Here is a 21104-nt window from a genome sequence, read left to right as displayed (position 1 = left end):
GCTCTGGTGTGCAACGGCCTCTGTCTGCTCGTCGTCCAATTCTGACGATTTTCGGGGTAAAGGCGCAAACTTTTTCAAGGCAATAAAATTACCGCTCCGACTGGGTAACCATCCCAAATAAGACGTGACTGAATTTCACCTCCAATACCTTAAATCATCTTTCTGATTGTCCTCTGTACCTTCAGAATGGCAGTGACCTTCACCTGTGGTCAGGTGACTATAGCAGTGCAGGTAATACCCCAGATAACCTCCCCACGTCCTGAAACAACAGCGATTTAACTGCTGTCTATTCACAGTCTGCCCCTTTCTCAGTGTATACAATAGCTCAGCTAATCTACCCAAGACCTAATATAATGACAGTGGAACTTCCTTCAGGGGAGTTACTTTCAAAGCTCAGATTATTGATAACTGAGGGCAGAGCGCCAATGTCGGAGTGCAGCACATCTGGTATGAGACCAGAATTGGAGGAGCACATCGATCTCGAAGGATTGTAGGCTGAAGGAGATTCAGAGATAGGGAGGGTGTGATGCAATGGAGGATTCTGAATACAAGAATGAGGCTATTTAAATCGATACGGTGCCTGAACAGAAGCCAATGTAGGTCAGCGAGCACAGGGGTAATTGATGCGAGTTCAGATATGGGCAGCAGAGGTTTAGTTAAGCTCGTTAATGCAGTGTGTAAGGTGGGAGGCCGGCCAGGAGGGAATCGGAATAGTCGACTCTGAGATAACAAAAGGCATGGATGATTTCAGCAGCAGATGAGCTGAGGCAGAGGCAGAGACGGATTATATTGTGGAAGGAGGCAGACTTCGTGATGGAGTGAATATGGGGTCGGAAGCTCTAATAATGGCCAAATGGAATGCTGAGGAGAACTTCTGTCCATTCACAGTCTGTCCCACTCACAGATTGCACCATAACCCAGATAACCTGCCAGGGTCTGATACAGTAACAGGGGACTCCTGAACATTCAGTCTGTCCCACTCACAGATTGCACCATAACCCAGATAACCTGCCAGGGTCTGATACAGTAACAGGGGACTCCTGAACATTCAGTCTGTCCCACTCACAGATTGCACCATAACCCAGATAACCTGCCAGGGTCTGATACAGTAACAGGGGACTCCTGAACATTCAGTCTGTCCCACTCACAGATTGCAACATAACCCAGATAACCTGCCAGGGTCTGATACAGTAACAGGGGACTCCTGAACATTCAGTCTGTCCCACTCACAGATTGCACCATAACCCAGATAACCTGCCTGGGTCTGATACAGTAACAGGGGACTCCTGAACATTCAGTCTGTCCCACTCACAGATTGCACCATAACCCAGATAACCTGCCTGGGTCTGATACAGTAACAGGGGACTTCTGTCCCACAAACAGATTGCACCATAACCCAGATAACCTGCCAGGGTCTGATACAGTAACAGGGGACTCCTGAACATTCAGTCTGTCCCACTCACAGATTGCACCATAACCCAGATAACCTGCCTGGGTCTGATACAGTAACAGGGGACTTCTGTCCATTCACAGTCTGTCCCACTCACAGATTGCACCATAACCCAGATAACCTGCCTGGGTCTGATACAGTAACAGGGGACTTCTGTCCATTCACAGTCTGTCCCACTCACAGATTGCACCATAACCCAGATAACCTGCCAGGGTCTGATACAGTAACAGGGGACTCCTGAACATTCAGTCTGTCCCTATCCCACTGATATCCAAAGCTCTATTTTACAGTAAATACTAGAATCAAGTGAGGATTTCACACATTTCTCGCTCATTGTTTACTTTCAGTAACTGAGTTTTAATTGCGACATGCACCTTTTATTGTAACCGTGAATTCAATCTTAGCAATATTTTACTGAGAAGTTACTTTTATGTCAATACAACTAACATTGAGAACCACTTTCTGTCTGTTCTAATTGAAGGTGCTCAACAGAAACACAAGGAAACACTCCGGGTACAAACTGAAACACTGAGAGTGAACACTATCCTAATAAAGGAGAAGGTTAAGGTTTTCCAGCTGGTTGATCGATACACTGAGCTAACGGTCATTTCTACTGTTCGAGATCGGAGACTTGTAGAACATGAACTGCTGGCAAGAGGCCGAGACCATGAAGAGTGGACAAAGAAACATCTCCGGGGAGAACTGGAGAAAATCCGAACTGATCAGTTGTTCCACAGCAGTTTTTCCCGGAGAAAATCAGAATCCGGGAGTTCAGCAGCAGTGAGTGGAGTCGCGGGGATTGGAAAAACAACACTGGTACAAAAGATGGTTCATGACTGGGCCACGGGGAAAATATACCCCCACTTTCAATTTGTTTTCAGTTTTAAATTCCGGGATTTGAACACCATTAACTGTACAATAAACCTGTGGAATCTGATATTCATGTTCTATCCATACTTGCGGAATATTCTGGGAGAGCTCTGGAAGAACCCAGAGAGATTGCTGTTTATATTCGATGGTTTGGATGAATTCAAGGACAGCATCGATTTTGCTGACAATCGGAGAAATACAGAACCTCAGTACAGGTGCACAGATCCCGAAGACCGGTGTGGAGTGTCTGACATTGTGTACAGTTTAATACAGCACAAGCTGCTCCCAGGATGTTCAGTGCTAGTGACCAGCCGTCCCACTGCATTACATTTATTGGAAAAGGCTGAGATCAGTGTCTGGGCTGAAATCCTGGGATTTGTTGGTGAAGAACGGAAGGAATATTTCAACAAGTTTTTTGAAGATCAGACGGTGGCAGCAGCTGTTATTAAACACGTGGAGGAGAACGAGATCCTGTACACCATGTGCTACAACCCTTCCTACTGCTGGATCCTCGGTCTGGCACTGGGTCCCTTCTTTACACAAAGAGACAGGAGACATCAGCCAGTTCCCAAGACCATCACCCAACTGTATTCCTACTATATCTACAACATTCTGAAAAACCACAGCCGAGAGATTGAAAGCCCCCGTGATGTGTTACTGAAGCTCGGTGAGATGGCCTTCACAGGAGTCTCCGAGAAGAAGATTGTGTTTAGAAATGGAGATTTGATCAAATACAATCTGCAACCTTCCCAGTTCCTGTCTGGGTTCATGATGGAACTTTTGGAGAGAGATGATTCTGCCCAGAGTGTGGTGTACACATTCCCACACCTCACCATCCAAGAGTTTGTAGCCGCTCTCGCACAATTCCTGACTCCCAATCCCGGGGACATCCTGAAACTCCTCCGTGAAGCCCACAGCAAGGAAGATGGGCGATTTGAGATATTTCTCCGTTTTGCTGCTGGTCTCTCCTCCCCACACTCAGCTCGGCCCCTGGAGCTGTTTCTGGGTTCATTTCTTCATCAAACCACCTGCCAAGTGATTGACTGGGTGAAGGAGAAGGTTGAAGGACAGATTGGGAACACAGGGAGTGTAACTGGTCAACGGAACCTCCTGAACACATTCCACTACCTGTTTGAGTCTCAGAATACAGCACTGGCTCAGCTCACAGTGGGATCTGTGGAATCACTTACATTTAGTGGATTGACATTGACCCCGATTGACTGTGCGGTCCTGTCTCATGTCATTGGGCTCTGTGATACAATAAAAGACCTCGATCTGCGGAAGTGCAACATTCAGTGTGAAGGCCTCCAGCGGCTGGGATCCGTACTCCACAAATGCCAGGTGTTGAGGTAACTGTTTTTGTCTCTAACTGTTGGGTGAATTGTAGAACAGTCACAGATTGTGTTGTTGCTCCGTAATAAAGGGAAACAAACAGTTCAGTTAAACCAGAGAGAAGCAGATTGAAGACAAGTATGACCAATAATCAGGGGATCGGTTAGTAATACCCTAAGGGCTGGAGAATCTAGAATGGATCCTTGTGAACAAATAGGGATTTTACAGTCTTTTGTCGCATCAACAAATGCAGCTCACAGAGTCTGAAAACATAATTACATTAGGCCCGAAATTTGCGGTCGGTGGCTTCCTGCGGGCAGATGCCTCCGACCGAAAAATAAATTCCCAAAGTACCTGGTGGTCCCGGAGGAACGTAGACTTGCGGTCCGAGGCCTAGATGGGCTGCCCAGCAAATGGGCTCACGTCCCACGAATGTAAACTGGGATCACGTGGCCTGGACCACCAATGAACATGGAATGTTCTCATTGATTATATTGGGACAAGCTCCAAGTACTATCACTGAAAATACTCCTGAGAACACAGAGAAACAGCACAATAAAAAACACCTCATATTTAAAATTAATTGAAATATTATTGAAAGTTTCAGAAAAAAATGATTTTTTTAAAAATATGTTTCAATAGGGTTAAAAATACCTTCATACACAGGGTGTTTAATATAAAAACTAGTGATAAATTTAATTGCTCTCGAATTTAAAACTCTTATGCTGGTAAAAGTAGGTTCTACACCTGCCTTTTCCAGGCATGAGTTTGAAGGACATTCTCTGAGCAGGAGTTGGACAAATATCCCGATCTCTGCGCGCCAATGTCCTTCTCCTGGGGACATTTTGACAAATTGCAAATTCAGGTTCTCGCACATGCGCATTGTGTGCAGAGAACCTGCATTTCTGGGACCTCTGAATACGTGCGCACATCGTATGCACCTGGGGATTCCGCAGTGTACGGCCTTAAATCATATTTAATAAGCTGGACAGTGGAATGTAAATATAAAATATAAACTGGCAGTAAAGGTAGAATTCATTTAAAATGTTTTCCACGTCCACCATTTCAACTGGGAACGGGACAGAAACCAGAGTTTAAACATCTAATAGTTAGATATTTACCCCAATACCGTGCAGCGTGTATCTTGTCGATGGGGAAGTTTCCTGCATTGGGAATATTGGAGAATCGGGAATTCTTTCAGCTGTAAGTGTTTCAAATTATTTACAGTCCTGAACATTTCGACTGATATTCAGGATCTTCAATCTGCCGGTAAAAAGGTTCCAATCTCGTGTGGTGTGGGGTATTATTCCCGGGGTACAGACACACACCAGCCAATCGAGTGTGGTGTGGGGTATTATCCCCGGGGTACAGACACACACCGGCCAATCTAGTGTGGTGTGGGGTATTATCCCCGGGGTACAGACACACACCGACCAATCTAGTGTGGTGTGTGGTATTATCCCCCGAGTACAGACACACACCGGCCAATCTCGTGTGGTGTGGGGTATTATCCCCGGGGTACAGACACACACCGGCCAATCTAGTGTGGTGTGGGGTATTATCCCCGGGGTACAGACACACACCGACCAATCTAGCGTGGTGTGTGGTATTATCCCCCGAGTACAGACACACACCAGCCAATCTCGCGTGGTGTGGGGTATTAGCTCCGGAGTACAGACACACTCCAGCCAGTGGTGTGACCTCTCACCGGGTAAACCGGGGGCAGTGAACCTGGGAATTTCCCATGATTCACCCGACTCGGGGCGGGAATTTCAAAAAATTCCCCAGTTTAATGGGGAATACAGTGAGTGACTGCTATCCCCTATAAACTCGGAGTACAGATTTAAACCATGTAACAGGACAGGATGAACTCTCCTTGTTACGTGAAATCCTGGGGGGATTTTACAGCAGCAGTTGGCGCCGTTTCACAATATAACTCGCCCTGAGATAATATACAGATTAATATAATGCACCGAGCATAAAGTACAGGGAATCGCCGTTTTATCATTTGATTTGGGGAAAATTGCCACATTCCCATAAAACCCAGGATTTAGGAGCTGCACAAATGGGACATGTTTCCCCAAACATGAGGGATCCGGTCACTGAGCTCCAGGAGGGTAATTCTGATCATCGCGGAATGAGATCGGACAGAGGGACATTTACAGGCTTCACACAGACAGCACTTTATTTAATAAATACATTTACTGACAGTCCCTGAATATATGGGGAGTTGAACAGAGTGAGATTAAATATTGGGGGAATATTGCGGGGGTCAGTGGGTGCGATCGGTGGTGGGTCAGGTGGAAAATTATTTATTTGACACTGGGTCGGGACCCCGCTGTTAACCCGCCCCACACAACTTTCCCAAATATCAGGTCTGTCAGCACTGAGCAGACCCAACACACAGCAGCGGGGGAGGCAATTCAGGTCATTATCACCTTGTTAACGATTAACAACTCATTTCAGTCCATCCTCAGAGTTTACCAGGTCACCCACGGGGTCCACGCTGCTCGGGGATCACGTCGGGTAACCAGGGCAGGAGTTGAATGGCCATGGAATCATCTCATTACTTGAAAGCTGGAAATGTGCTATAAAATCTCCATTGTCACAGCTGTTCACTTTCCAAGCTCAGAAGCTGTTGCTTGTTGTGTTTGAAAGACAGATGAGCTTTATGCAGGTTGCAAATGTTTGGAGAAAGCTCTCTATCCAGTGTCCCCTCTCTCACCATTGACAGATCGCTTCTGTTATCCCAAGTTCACTTGCCATCTAGTCCTCAGATTCTGACCATGATCAGCCCCCACACCAGCAGCACCAACAACACACCGACCTTCTCTGCAATCACCTGATGCTGCACAGGACAGAGGGTATCAGCACCCACCCACATTTCTGCCCGGGAGATCAGGGATGGCCTCACCATGGTCAGATGTACTTCATTTGATACTGTACACCCTGGCTGTCACACGATGCACCAGGTTAGCACCACCCCTCACCAACAACATAAAGCACCCCGACAATGCCCAAACCATTCCTTTCACACACATCAACATTGCAGGGGTTCCATTATGTCTCACCATTCATTGCAACTCACTCAGCCACTTCCAAAGGTGCACAATATAGATTTCAATGCTTGCCAGTGTATTAACAGAAACTTCAGGTAAACATCGGCTAAAAGACCCAAGTGTTTACCGTTGTGTGTTATTAGTTGGTGTGATTGGAGAAGGATGAGGGTGAGTGTAAGGGGTGGTGGGTGAGATGGGGATGTGATAATGTAGATAGAGAGGGATGGGTGGAGGTGCAAGGTAAGTTGGTGTGAGTAAGGATGTGCAGGAGTAGGGTAGGGAAGGCAGAGTGATGGGGATGTGATGAGCTGCACAGCAGGATGGGCTTGCATCCTCGGGTCTTGAGAGAAGTAGCGGCAGGGATTGTGGGTGCATTGGTTGTAATTTACCAAAATTCCCTGGATTCTGGGGAGGTCCCAGCAGATTGGAAAACTGCAAATGTAACGCCCCTATTTAAAAAAGGAGGCAGACAAAAAGCAGGTAACTATAGACCAGTTAGCCTAACATCTGTGGTTGTGAAAATATTGGAGTCCATTAAAGAAGCAATAGCAGGATATTTGGAAAAGCAAAATTTGGTCTGGCATGTTTGACAAATTTGCCGGAGTTCTTTGAGGATGTAACGAACAGGGTGGATAAGGGGAACCTTTATGTAGATGTGGTATACTTGGACTTCCAGAAGTCATTTGACAAGGTGCCACATTAAAGGTTACTGTACAAGATAAAAGTTCACGGGGTTGGGGGTAATATATTAGCATGGATAGAGGATTGGCTAACTAACAGAGAGCAGAGAGTCGGGATAAATGGTTAATTCTCGGGTTGGCAATCAGTAACTAGTGGGGTGCCGCAGGGATCAGTGCTGGGACCCCAACTATTTACAATCTATATTAATGACCTGGAAGAAGGGACTGAGTGTAACGTAGCCAAGTTTGCTGACGATACAAAGATGGGAGGAAAAGCAATGTGTGAGGAGGACACAAAAAATCTGCAAAAGGATATAGATAGGCTCAGTGAGTGGGCAAACATTTGGCAGATGTAGTATAATGTTGGAAAGTGTGAGGTCATGCACTTTGGCAGAAAAAATCAAAGAGCAATTTATTATTTAAATGGAGAAAAATTGCAAAGTGCTGCAGTGCAGCGCGACCTGGGGGTACTTGTGCATGAAACACAAAAGGTTAGTGTTGTGTCTTGGATAAGGAGTCAGACTAGATACCGCAAGCTCAAAGTAAAGTGTGACCATAGTCCTTTATTACAGGTCTCGGAGTGCGTCTCCAATCTGTGAGGCCTCCTTATGTACAGGTGCTCCCAGGGGATTGTGGGATCCCTTGGGACTCCAGGGGATGAGCCCTCTGGTAGTTAAACATGGTATTTCAGGTTTACATATATAACAGTTACACAGAAAGCAGGTACATAGAAACATAGAAAATAGGTGCAGGAGTAGGCTATTCGGCCCTTCGAGCCTGCACCACCATTTAATAAGATCATGGCTGATCATTCCCTCAGTACCCCTTTCCTGCTTTCTCTCCATACCCTTTGATCCCTTTAGCCGTAAAGGCCATATCTAACTCCCTCTTGAATATATTCCTCTTGAATACAGCAAGTAATCAGGAAGGCCAATGGTATCTTGGCCTTTATTGCAAAGGGGATGGAATATAAAAGCAGGGAAGACTTGCTACAGCTATACAGGGTATTGGTGAGGCCACACCTGGAATACTGCGTGCAGTTTTAGTTTCCATATTTACGAAAGGATATACTTACTTTGGAGGCAGTTCAGAGAAGGTTCACTCGGTTGATTCCGGGGATAAGGGGGTTGATTTATGAGGAAAGGTTGAGGAGGTTGGGCCTCTACTCACTGGAATTCAGAAGAATGAGAGGTGATCTTATCGTAACGTATAAGATTATGAGGGGGCTCGACAAGGTGGATGCAGAGAGGATGTTTCCACTGATGGGGGAGACTAGAACTAGAGGGCATGGTCTTAGAATAAGGGGCCGCCCATTTAAAACTGAGATGAGGAGGAATTTCTTCTCTGAGGGTTGTAAATCTGTGGAATTCTCTGCCTCAGAGAGCTGTGGAACCTGGGACATGGAATACATTTAAGACAGAAATCGACAGTTTCTTAAACAATAAGGGGTTAAGCAGTTATGGGGAGCGGGCGGAGAAGTGGAGCTGAGTCCATGATCGGATTAGCCATGATCTTATTGAATGGCGGAGCAGGCTCGAGGGGCCGTATGGCCTACTCCTGCTCCTATTTCTTATGTTCTTATGAGGATCAGTTTGACTTTGCAGAAATGTTTTGTGATCCACTGAGATCATTGAAAGGTTTGCACCACTGCAGCCAGGTCCTCCTGACTACATCCCTGCTTGTGCAATGTGTACCCAGGCTGCATTGGTCTCCTGGGGAGGTCTCTTCCACCCATGGGAAGGGAAGAGGACCTCCCTGTGTGCTGTGAATCCCTCCATAGCCATATGGAGGGAGTGCTGGGAGAGCAAGGGTGCAGCGGTGCACCTCTGTACAGAGCTGGTCAGTGTTTGCAGCAGCTCACTGACAGCACAACTGTGGACATCAATGTGCGCACGGTCCCTTTAAAGGAACTGGCTGATGCTGCGTCACCAGACCCGCTTCTTCCAATTGGTTGGGAACCACACTGGGCGGGGCTGAACATGGCCAATCAGAGGAGAGTTTCACAGAGCGGGCTGGAACCGGACACGAGATGGGGACCCACCACCGACCCCGGTCACACCGGACCCACCCAGGTGGGGAATCCCGGCCCAAAACTGGGTATTAATTTACTGATGTACTTTCAGTGATTGCTGTAATATCCGAGAGAGAGAATATATCCGATCCGGGGTTTGGTTCAGTTTGTTTCTCACTCTGTTTGTGTTTAGACTGAGTTACAATAAACTGGGAGATTCAGGAGTGAAACTGCTGTCTGCGGCTCTGAGGGACCCGGACTGTAAAATACAGGAACTGGAGTAAGTACCAGACTGTGTGAGATTGTGTTAATAATAACTGGGTGTCTGACACTGAACATTATTATTAGTATCAGTAATAGTGTTATTAATAAACACTGAATGTTACAGGTTGAGCGTCCAAAATCTGGAATATTCTGGACTCCGGCTCAATCCATGCTCGGGTCGTCCGGAATCCGTAAAATGTTCCGGAATCTGGACCGGACGACCCTGCTGACCTCGGGCCTCGCTCCCCTTACCTTGGGGCCTCGTCGCTGGCCCAGCCGAACACCTTCTTCCTGGCGGGGCCTCGCCCGATCACCTCCACAACCGTGGGTCCCCGCCAGATCGCCTCCACGGTGGGGCCTCGCCAGATCGCCTCCACGGTGGGGCCTCGCCAGATCGCCTCCACGGCGGGGCCTCGCCAGAACGCCTCCACGGTGGGGCCCTGCCCGAATAACACCTTGGAGAGCAACATCCCCCACCCTATCTGACGTTCCGAAATCCGGAAATACCCGAACCTGAGCTCGGGTGTTTCGGGATTTCGGACGTCAGAAACATGTTCCGAAGTCCGGGAAAACTGGCTCGGCCTCGGTCCCGAGGTTGCCGGATTCGGGGCACTCAACTGCATTAGTATCAGTAATAGTGTTACTAATAATAATGTGTAGTGTTTATTAATATCAGTAAGTGTTACTTATAATAACGTATCGTATTTATGAATATCAGTAATAGTGTTACTAATAAACACAGGGGATTTACTCTGATTCCTGTTATGTCTCTCTCTGATCCCCAGGCTAGAGGCTGTCGGTGTCACAGATTCTTGTGCCGAGGATCTCTCCTCCGCTCTCAGTACAAACCGCTCACTGACGGTTCTGGACCTGAGTTACAATAACCTGGGAGATTCAGGAGTGAAACTGCTGTCTGCGGCTCTGAGGGACCCGGACTGTAAAATACAGAAACTGTGGTAAGTACCAGACTGTGTGAGATTGTGTTTATAATAACTGGGTGTCTGACACTGATCATTATTATTAGTATCAGTAATAGTGTTATTAATAAACACTGAATATTACATTTTGAGCGTCCAAAATCCAGAATGTTCCGGACTCAGGGACAATCCGTGCCAGGGTCGACCGGAATCCATACAATGTTCCGGAATCTGGACCGGACGACCCTGTCGACCTCTGGCCTCGCCGCCCTTACCTTGGGGCCTCCTTGCTGGCCCACCCGAACACCACCTTCTCCCCGGCGGGACCCCGCCCGCTCACCTCCCTGGCAGGGCCCCGCCCACTCACCTCCCCGGCAGGGCCCCGCCCGCTCACCTCCCCGGCAGGGCCCCGCCCGCTCACCTCCCCGGCAGGGCCCCGCCCGAACACCTCCCCGGCAGGGCCCCGCCCGCTCACCTCCCCGGCAGGGCCCCGCCCGCTCACCTCCCCGGCAGGGCCCCGCCCGCTCACCTCCCCGGCAGGGCCCCGCCCGAACACCTCCCCGGCAGGGCCCCGCCCGAACACCTCCCCGGCAGGGCCCCGCCTGCTCACCTCCCCGGCAGGGCCCCGCCCGAACACCTCCCCGGCGGGGCCCCGCCCGAACACCTCCCCGGCGGGGCCCCGCCCGTACACCTCCCCGGCAGGGCCCCGCCCGCTCACCTCCCCGGCAGGGCCCCGCCCGAACACCTCCTTGGAGAGCAACACCCCCCCCCATGTTGATATTCCGATATCCGGAAATACTTGAACCTGAGCTCGGGTGTTTTGGATTTCGGATGTCAGAAACATGGTCCGAAGTCCAGAAAAACACTAAAACTGCCTTGGCCTCGGTCCCGAGGTTGCCGGATTCGGGACACTCAACTGCATTAGTATCAGTAATAGTGTTACTGATAATAATGTTCAGTGTTTATTAATATCAGTAATAGTGTTATTAATAAACACTGGGGATTTACTCTGATTCCTGTTATTTCTCTCTCTGATCCCCAGGATGCGTCATGTCGATCTCACAGATTCTGGTGCCGAGGATCTCTCCTCCGCTCTCAGTACAAACCGCTCACTGACGGTTCTGGGCCTGGGATTTAATAATCTGGGAGATTCAGGAGTGAAACTGCTGTCTGCGGCTCTGAGGGACCCGGACTGTAAAATACAGGAACTGGGGTAAGTACCAGACTGTGTGAGATTGTGTTTATAATAACTGGGTGTCTGACACTGAACATTATTATTAGTATCAGTAATAGTGTTACTAATAATATTCAGTGTTTATTAATAACACCGTTACAGATACTGACACTAATAAACACTGAATATTACAGGTTGAGTGTCTAAAATCCGAAATGTTCCTGAACCCGGACTCCGGGACAATCCGTGCCAGGGTCGTCCGGAATCCGTAAAATGTTTTGTAATCTGGACCGGATAACCCCGCCGACCTCTGGTCTCGCCGCCCTTACCTTGGGGCCTCCTCGCTGGCCCACCCGAACGTCTTCCTCCAGGCGGGGCCCCACCCGAACACCGTCCTCCAGGCGGGGCCCCACCCGAACACCTTCCCTGTGGGGCCCCACCCGAACATCTTCCTCCAGTCGGGGCCCCACCCGAACACCTTCCTCCAGTCGGGGCCCCACCCGCACACCTTCCTCCAGTCGGGGCCCCACCCGAACATCTTCCCTGTGGGGCCCCACCCGAACATCTTCCCTGTGGGGCCCCACCCGAACATCTTCCCTGTGGGGCCCCACCCGAACACCTTCCCTGTGGGGCCCCACCCGAACACCTTCCTCCAGACGGGGCCCCACCCGAACACCTTCCTCCAGTCGGGGCCCCACCCGAACACCTTCCCTGTGGGGCCCCACCCGAACACCTTCCCTGTGGGGCCCCACCCGAACACCATCCTCCTGAACACCTTCCCTGTGGGGCCCCACCCGAACACCTTCCCTGTGGGACCCCACCCGAACACCTTCCCTGTGGGGCCCCACCCGAACACCTCCACTCCCCCACTCCCCCCCCACTCTTTCTGACGTTCCGAAATCCGGAAATACCCGAATCTGAACTCGAGTGTTCATGGATTTCGGACTTCAGAAACACATTCCGAAGTCCGGTAAAACACAAAAACTGGCTCGGCCTCAATCCAGAGGTTGCCGGATTCGGGACGCTTAACTGTGTCACTAATAATAATGTTCAGTGTTTATTAATTACACTATTACTGATACTAATAATAATGTTGTGTTTATTAGTATCAGTAATAGTGTCATTAATAAACACTATACATTATTAGTATCAGTAATAGTGTTGCGATTAAACACTGGGGATTTACTCTGATTCCTGTTATTTCTCTCACTGATCCCCAGGCTGGATGCTGTCGATCTCACAGATTCTGGTGCCGAGGATCTCGTCTCCGCTCTCAGTACAAACCGCTCACTGACGGTTCTGGACTTGGGATCAAACTCCTTCACAGACCGTTCTTGCCCCGCTCTCTGCCACCTCATACTAGCCTGCAGGAGTCTGGAGCGGATCTGGTGAGTGTTTGTGTTAATGTTTAATGTAATAAAATATAAATAAGTTCAGTCACTATTTATGGGTAATATTTGACTGTAATGAACATTGAAATATTAACCCAGTCTCCCTGTTATTTACACTGTTGTTCAATCTGTTTATTTCCTGTTTAATCTTTAATCTGTTTCAGGCTGAGGGAGAATCATTTCAGTTCAACCGGACAGAGACACCTGGTGTCGCTGCAGGAATCCAGACCCAGACTGAGAGTGGATGTGTGAACATTTCACTGTATGACCATCACTGCTCCCATTGTGTGAACATTTCACTGTGTGACCATCACTGCTCTCATTGTGTGAACATTTCACTGTATGACCATCACTGCTCCCATTGTGTGAACATTTCACTGTATGACCATCACTGCTCCCATTGTGTGAACATTTCACTGTATGACCATCACTGCTCCCATTGTGTGAACATTTCACTGTGTGACCATCACTGCTCTCATTGTGTGAACATTTCACTGTGTGACCATCACTGCTCTCATTGTGTGAACATTTCACTGTATGACCATCACTGCTCCCATTGTGTGAACATTTCACTGTGTGACCATCACTGCTCTCATTGTGTGAACATTTCACTGTGTGACCATCACTGCTCTCATTGTGTGAACATTTCACTGTGTGACCATCACTGCTCTCATTGTGTGAACATTTCACTGTATGACCATCACTGCTCCCATTGTGTGAACATTTCACTGTGTGACCATCACTGCTCTCATTGTGTGAACATTTCACTGTATGACCATCACTGCTCCCATTGTGTGAACATTTCACTGTATGACCATCACTGCTCCCATTGTGTGAACATTTCACTGTGTGACCATCACTGCTCCCATTGTGTGAACATTTCACTGTATGACCATCACTGCTCCCATTGTGTGAACATTTCACTGTATGACCATCACTGCTCCCATTGTGTGAACATTTCACTGTGTGACCATCACTGCTCCCATTGTGTGAACATTTCACTGTGTGACCATCACTGCTCCCATTGTGTGAACATTTCACTGTATGACCATCACTGCTCCCATTGTGTGAACATTTCACTGTATGACCATCACTGCTCTCATTGTGTGAACATTTCACTGTATGACCATCACTGCTCCCATTGTGTGAACATTTCACTGTATGACCATCACTGCTCCCATTGTGTGAACATTTCACTGTATGACCATCACTGCTCCCATTGTGTGAACATTTCACTGTATGACCATCACTGCTCACATTGTGTGAACATTTCACTGTATGACCATCACTGCTCCCATTGTGTGAACATTTCACTGTATGACCATCACTGCTCCCATTGTGTGAACATTTCACTGTATGACCATCACTGCTCCCATTGTGTGAACATTTCACTGTATGACCATCACTGCTCACATTGTGTGAACATTTCACTGTATGACCATCACTGCTCCCATTGTGTGAACATTTCACTGTGTGACCATCACTGCTCTCATTGTGTGAACATTTCACTGTGTGACCATCACTGCTCTCATTGTGTGAACATTTCACTGTATGACCATCACTGCTCCCATTGTGTGAACATTTCACTGTATGACCATCACTGCTCTCATTGTGTGAACATTTCACTGTATGACCATCACTGCTCCCATTGTGTGAACATTTCACTGTATGACCATCACTGCTCCCATTGTGTGAACATTTCACTGTATGACCATCACTGCTCCCATTGTGTGAACATTTCACTGTGTGACCATCACTGCTCCCATTGTGTGAACATTTCACTGTATGACCATCACTGCTTTCATTGTGTGAACATTTCACTGTATGACCATCACTGCTCCCATTGTGTGAACATTTCACTATGACCATCACTGCTCCCATTGTGTGAACATTTCACTGTGTGACCATCACTGCTCCCATTGTGAACATTTCACTGTATGACCATCACTGCTCTCATTGTGTGAACATTTCACTGTATGACCATCACTGCTCCCATTGTGTGAACATTTCACTGTGTGACCATCACTGCTCCCATTGTGTGAACATTTCACTGTATGACCATCACTGCTCCCATTGTGTGAACATTTCACTGTATGACCATCACTGCTCTCATTGTGTGAACATTTCACTGTATGACCATCACTGCTCCCATTGTGTGAACATTTCACTGTATGACCATCACTGCTCCCATTGTGTGAACATTTCACTGTATGACCATCACTGCTCTCATTATTTGACCATTTGGGCCGATTTCCTGCCCCTCCCCTTTAACCCCGCGCGCTCCAGGTTTAAATCCTACCGGCCCTTTAACGGTTTCCCGTTCGAGCTGAGCGAGCGTCATCTCCCATTGTGACGTCAGAGGCCCCGCCCCAGGGTCACGTGACTCAGCTGCCCCGCTCCCACATCGCTGCTTCTGCAGGATATCTGGGGCTGAATGTTCCCAATGGTGCACTGGGGAAATGCACAGACAGGCAGGGCCCAGGGTGGGGCTCAGTCTGGGCTGCAGTGGGACACTGACAATTGTGCTCAGTATTCCTGGGGGTCTCTCTCAGTGAGGAGTCAGTCTCTGTAAACAAGTGTCCCTGTGTTCAGTGTCTCTCTCCCAGTGAGGAGTCAGACTGTGTAACAAGTGTCCCTGTGTACAGTGTGTGTCTCCCAGTGAGGAGTCAGACTGTAACAAGTGTCCCTGTGTACAGCGTGTCTCCCCAGTGAGGAGTCAGACTGTGTAACAAGTGTCCCTGTGTACAGTGTGTGTATCTCTCCCAGTGAGGAGTCAGACTCTGTAACAAGTGTCCCTGTGTACAGTGTTTCTCCCAGTGAGGAGTCAGACTGTGTAACAAGTGTCCCTGTGTACAGTGTTTCTCCCAGTGAGGAGTCAGACTGTGTAACAAGTGTCCCTGTGTACAGTGTGTGTCTCCCAGTGAGGAGTCAGACTGTGTAACAAGTGTCCCTGTGTACAGCGTGTCTCCCCAGTGAGGAGTCAGACTGTGTAACAAGTGTCCCTGTGTACAGTCTGTCTCTCCCAGTGAGGGGTCAGACTGTGTAACAAGTGTCCCTGTGTACAGTCTGTCCCTCCCAGTGAGGGGTCAGACTGTGTAATAAGTGTCCCTGTGTACAGTGTCTCTCTCCCAGTGAGGAGTCAGACTGTGTAACAAGTGTCCCTGTGTACAGTCTGTCTCTCCCAGTGAAGAGTCAGACTGTGTAATAAGTGTCCCTGTGCACAGTGTGTGTCTCTCCCAGTGAGGGGTCAGACTCTCTAACAAGTGTCCCTGTGCACAGTGGGGGAAGGTGGCTCAACCGTGGCTAACAAGGGAAATTAAGGATAATGTTAAATCCAAGGAAGAGGCATATAAATTAGCCAGAAAAAGCAGCAAACCGGAGGACTGGGAGAAATTTAGAATTCAACAGAGGAGAACTAAGGGTTTAATTAAGAGGGGGAAAATAGAGTACGAGAGGAAGCTTGCCGGAAACATAAAAACTGACTGCAAAACCTTCTATAGATATGTGAAGAGAAAAACATTAGTGAAGACAATCATAGGTCCGTTGCAGTCGGATTCAGGTGAATTTATAATGGGGAACAAAGAAATGGCAGACCAATTGAACAAATACTTTGGTTGTCTTCACAAAGGAAGACACAAATAACCTTCCGGATGTACTAGGGGACCGACGGAGTAGTGAGAAGGAGGAACTGAAGGATATCCTTATTAGGCGGGAATTTGTGTTCGGGAAATTAACGGGATTGAAGGCCGATAAATCCCCAGGGCCTAATAGTCTACATCCCAGAGTAAAGGAAGTGGCCCTAGAAATAGTGGATGCATTGGTGATCATTTTCCAACAGTCTATCGACTCTGGATCAGTTCCTATGGACTGGAGGGTTGCTAATGTAACACCACTTTTTAAAAAAAGAGGGAGAGAAAAAACGGGTAATTATAGACCGGTTAGCCTGACATCAGTCGTGGGGAAAATGTTGGAATCAATCATTAAGGATGAAATAGCAGCGCATTTGGAAAGCAGTGAAAGGATTGGTCCAAGTCAGCATGGATTTATGAAGGGGAAATCATGCTTGACCAATCTTCTGGAATTTTTTGAGGATGTAACGAGGAGAGTGGACAGGGAAGAACCAGTGGATGTGGTGTATTTGGACTTTCAAAAGGCTTTTGACAAGGTCACACACAAGAGATTGGTGTGCAAAATCAAGGCACATGGTATTGGAGGTAATGTATTGATGTGGTTAGAGAACTGGTTGACAGACAAGAAGCAGAGAGTCGGGATTAACGGGTCCTTTTCAGAATGGCAGGCAGTGACTAGTGGAGTGCCTCAGGGCTCAGTGCTGGGACCCCAGCTCTTTATAATATATATTAATGATTTGGATGATGAAATTGAGTATAATATCTCCAAGTTTGCAGATGACAATAAACTGGGTGGCGGTGTGAGCTGTGAGGAGGACGCTAAGAGGCTGCAGGGTGACTTGGACAGGTTAGGCGAGTGGGCAAATACATGGCAGATGCAGTATAATGTGGATAAATGTGAGGTTATCCACTTTGGGGGCAAAAACATGAAGGCAGAATATTATCTGAATGGCGGCAGATTAGGAAAAGGGGAGGTGCAGTGAGACCTGGGTGTCATGGTACATCAGTCATTGAAGGTTGGCATGCAGGTACAGCAGGCTGTGAAGAAGTCAAATGGTATATTGGCCTTCATAGCGAGGGGATTTGAGTATAGGAGCAGGGAGGTCTTACTGCAGTTGTACAGGGCTTTGGTGAGACCACACCTGGAATATTGTGTTCAGTTTTGGTCTCCTAATCTGAGGAAGGACATTCTTGCTATTGAGGAAGTGCAGCGAAGGTTCACCAGACTGATTCCTGGGATGGCAGGACTGACATATGAGGAGAGACTGGATCAACTGGGCCTTTATACACTGGAGTTTAGAAGGATGAGAGGTGATCTCATAGAAACATATAAAATTCTGATGGGATTGGACAGATTAGATGCGGGAAGAATGTTCCCAATGTTGGGGAAGTCCAGAACCAGGGGACACAGTCTTAGGATAAGGGGCAGGCCATTTAGGACTGAGATGAGGAGAAACTTCTTCACTCAGCGAGTTGTTAACCTGTGGAATTCACTGCCGCAGAGAGTTGTTGATGCCAGTTCATTGGATATATTCAAGAGGGAGTTAGATATGGCCCTTACGGCTAAAGGGATCAAGGGATATGGAGAGAAAGCAGGAACCGGGTACTGAAGGCATGAACAGCCATGATCTTATTGAATGGTGGTGCAGGCTCGAATGGCTGAATGGCCTGCTCCTGCACCTATTTTCTATGTTTCTCCCCCAGTGAGGAGTCAGACTGTGTAACAAGTGTCCCTATGTACAGTGTGTCTCTCCCAGTGAGGAGTCAGACTGTGTAACAAGTGTCCCTGTGTACAGTGTGTCTCCCAGTGAGGAGTCAGACTGTGTAACAAGTGTCCCTGTGTACAGTGTGTCTCTCCCAGTGAGGAGTCAGACTGTGTAACAAGTATCCCTATAACCCTCCGAGTTCTCTCCACTCTGACCTCTTGCCCATCCTCGATTTTCAGTGCTCCACTGTTGGGCCCATGTTTTCAGCAGCCAAGCTCCTAAACTCTGGAATTCCCTCCCTAAAGCTCTTCGCAGATCGACCTCTCTCTCCTCCTCCTTCAAAAGCTTCTTCAAACCGACTTTTCACTGAGCTTTTGGTCATCCATCCTAACATCTCTTTTATGTGGCCCAGTGTCCAATGTTTCTGATAATTGCCTTGTGACGTTTCATTACATTAAAGCCGCTATATAAATGCAAGTTATTGTTGTCCCGGTGTTGTGTTAATAAAACCCCGCTTACTTCAGCTTGTTCCTGGTCTTCTCGTTACTTTCATCAAAACCGGCTTCATTGTTTAAATGTGTTAAATAAAGGTTCCTCAAAACAACATCCCACCTTCTCCAAACGACACTGTCGACACGACCTGTCCGTCTATTGAACTGGGTGGGTTTTACTCGGGAGGCTGGCTATGCAATTTACACAAGATGGTGAGACTGGATGTGAGCTAAACAGCGCAGCAGGGAATCTAAAAATGCTGCCCCACATTAATGTAAAATGGTCAACGTAACCCTGCAGCAAAATGGTCAACGTAACCCTGCGGCAAAATGGTCAACGTAACCCTGCAGCAAAATGGTCAACGTAACCCTGCAGCAAAATGGTCAACGTAACCCTGCGGCAAAATGGTCAACGTAACCCTGCGGCAAAATGGTCAACGTAACCCTGCAGCAAAATGGTCAACGTAACCCTGCAGCAAAATGGTCAACGTAACCCTGCGGCAAAATGGTCAACGTAACCCTGCGGCAAAATGGTCAACGTAACCCTGCGGCAAAATGGTCAACGTAACCCTGCAGCAAAATGGTCAACGTAACCCTGCAGCAAAATGGTCAACGTAACCCTGCGGCAAAATGGTCAACGTAACCCTGCGGCAAAATGGTCAACGTAACCCTGCAGCAAAATGGTCCCCATGAATCTGCAACAATCATAGAATCATACAGCCCATTGGGCCCATCCTGCCTGTGCCAGCTCTGTGAAAGAGCGATCCAATTATTCCCTCTCTCTCCCCGTAGCCCTGCAAACTGTTTCTTTACAAGTGTACAAGTATAATCTGCTTCCACCACCCTTTCAGGCACTGCTTTCCAGATCATAACAGCTCTCTGCATCAAAACAAATCCTCCTCCTCTCTGCTCTGGTTCTTTTGCCAATAATGTTAAACCTGTCCTTTGGTTCCCCACCCTCCTGCCACTGGGAATAGTCTCTCCAGATTTACTCGATGAAAACCCCTCAAATGGCCTCCATGGTTGTAGCATCGCTCCGAAACACAAGCATTTTTGGAAATGTCCATCCACTGGTTTCTGAACTTAATTCCCTCTCGGCCCCTGTTCATCACCCACCCAGTTAACATGTTTTTCTAACATTGCCGGCCGGGCTTTGTATATATTTAATGTGGAGACACAGATTTTTGAACGATGAGAGTCAAGGGTTTTAGGGAGCGGAGAGAGAAGTGGGGCTGAGTCCATGATCAGATCAGCCATGATCGTATTAAATGGTGGAGCAGGCTCGAGGGGCCAAATGGCCTACTCCGGCTCTTATTTCTTATGTACTTGTGTTATGTTCTACTTTAACCCCAGGTTTTAACCTCTTTAAAACACAGGAACTTGTTCACCAGAGACAACAAAACCAGGGCCCAGACTGGAAATTAAACCCCAGGTAATAAACAGACAGAACTCACGTGGGCCCATTGGGTACAACCTCGAGAGGGGGTCTCGGTCAGTCCCCTCTGGATGGGGTCCTCGGTCAGTCCCCTCGGCAGGGGGTCTCGGTCAGTCCCCTCGGCAGGAGGTCTCGGTCAGTTCCCTTTGGAGGGGGTCCTCGGTCAGTCCCCTCTGGACGGGGTCCTCGGTCAGTCCCCTCGGCAGGGGGTCTCGGTCAGTCCCCTTTGGACGGGGTCCTCGGTCAGTCCCCTCGGCAGGGGGTCTCGGTCAGTCCCCTCGGCAGGGGGTCTCGGTCAGTCCCTCTGGAGGAGGCCTCATCAAACATGGCTGCCACAGCCAGTAAGTGACATCATCAAAATGGACACAGCCAGGCCACATCCCTTTCAAACTGCATGTGTGTGAGAGAGCGAGTGAGTATATTGTGGTGTATGTAGCACACAAATCACTGACTCCACGCGGTCTGGTGTAAATCTAACTGCTGTGACCTTCGTCCTTTATTGTTCAGCTCCAGAGTGCCGCTCAGGTGTGGTGGTCGGCCTTATTTCGTGCCTGTTGCAGGCACTTCCAGGTTTCCCACCACAGCACCCTCTGTGGTGTAGCATTGTGCTTACATTACATTTAAGGAACCAGGACGATACACACATCAATTAATAACATCACACTTCCCCCCCCCCCCCCCACCAGGACACAGGA

General features: G+C 48.2%; 2 protein-coding genes across 6 annotated transcripts in view; one reads left to right on the top strand and one right to left on the bottom strand.

Moving 5' to 3' along the window:
- Positions 1-13612, top strand: part of LOC139242929 (uncharacterized) — a 297685-nt gene extending 284073 nt beyond the window's left edge. Inside the window, exons 20-25 of the mRNA XM_070870565.1 lie at positions 1932-3669; positions 9596-9682; positions 10452-10622; positions 11626-11796; positions 12978-13145; positions 13313-13612. Coding sequence (XP_070726666.1) covers positions 1932-3669; positions 9596-9682; positions 10452-10622; positions 11626-11796; positions 12978-13145; positions 13313-13400 — 2423 coding nt within the window. The 3' untranslated portion in view covers positions 13401-13612. The remainder of the gene's footprint in view (positions 1-1931; positions 3670-9595; positions 9683-10451; positions 10623-11625; positions 11797-12977; positions 13146-13312) is intronic.
- Positions 1-21104, bottom strand: part of LOC139242937 (uncharacterized) — a 596540-nt gene that overhangs the window by 33937 nt on the left and 541499 nt on the right. The window contains exon 13 of one of the 5 annotated variants that reach the window (XR_011589400.1): positions 4007-4183. The exons of the other annotated variants lie outside the window; for them this stretch is intronic. The gene's annotated coding sequence lies outside the window, so the exon portion shown is untranslated. The remainder of the gene's footprint in view (positions 1-4006; positions 4184-21104) is intronic. 5 annotated transcript variants of the gene reach the window in all.

This window comes from Pristiophorus japonicus, unplaced genomic scaffold, assembly GCF_044704955.1.
Source record: "Pristiophorus japonicus isolate sPriJap1 unplaced genomic scaffold, sPriJap1.hap1 HAP1_SCAFFOLD_154, whole genome shotgun sequence".
Classification (NCBI taxonomy): domain Eukaryota; kingdom Metazoa; phylum Chordata; class Chondrichthyes; family Pristiophoridae; genus Pristiophorus; species Pristiophorus japonicus.
This window is presented reverse-complemented; position numbering and strand designations above follow the sequence as displayed.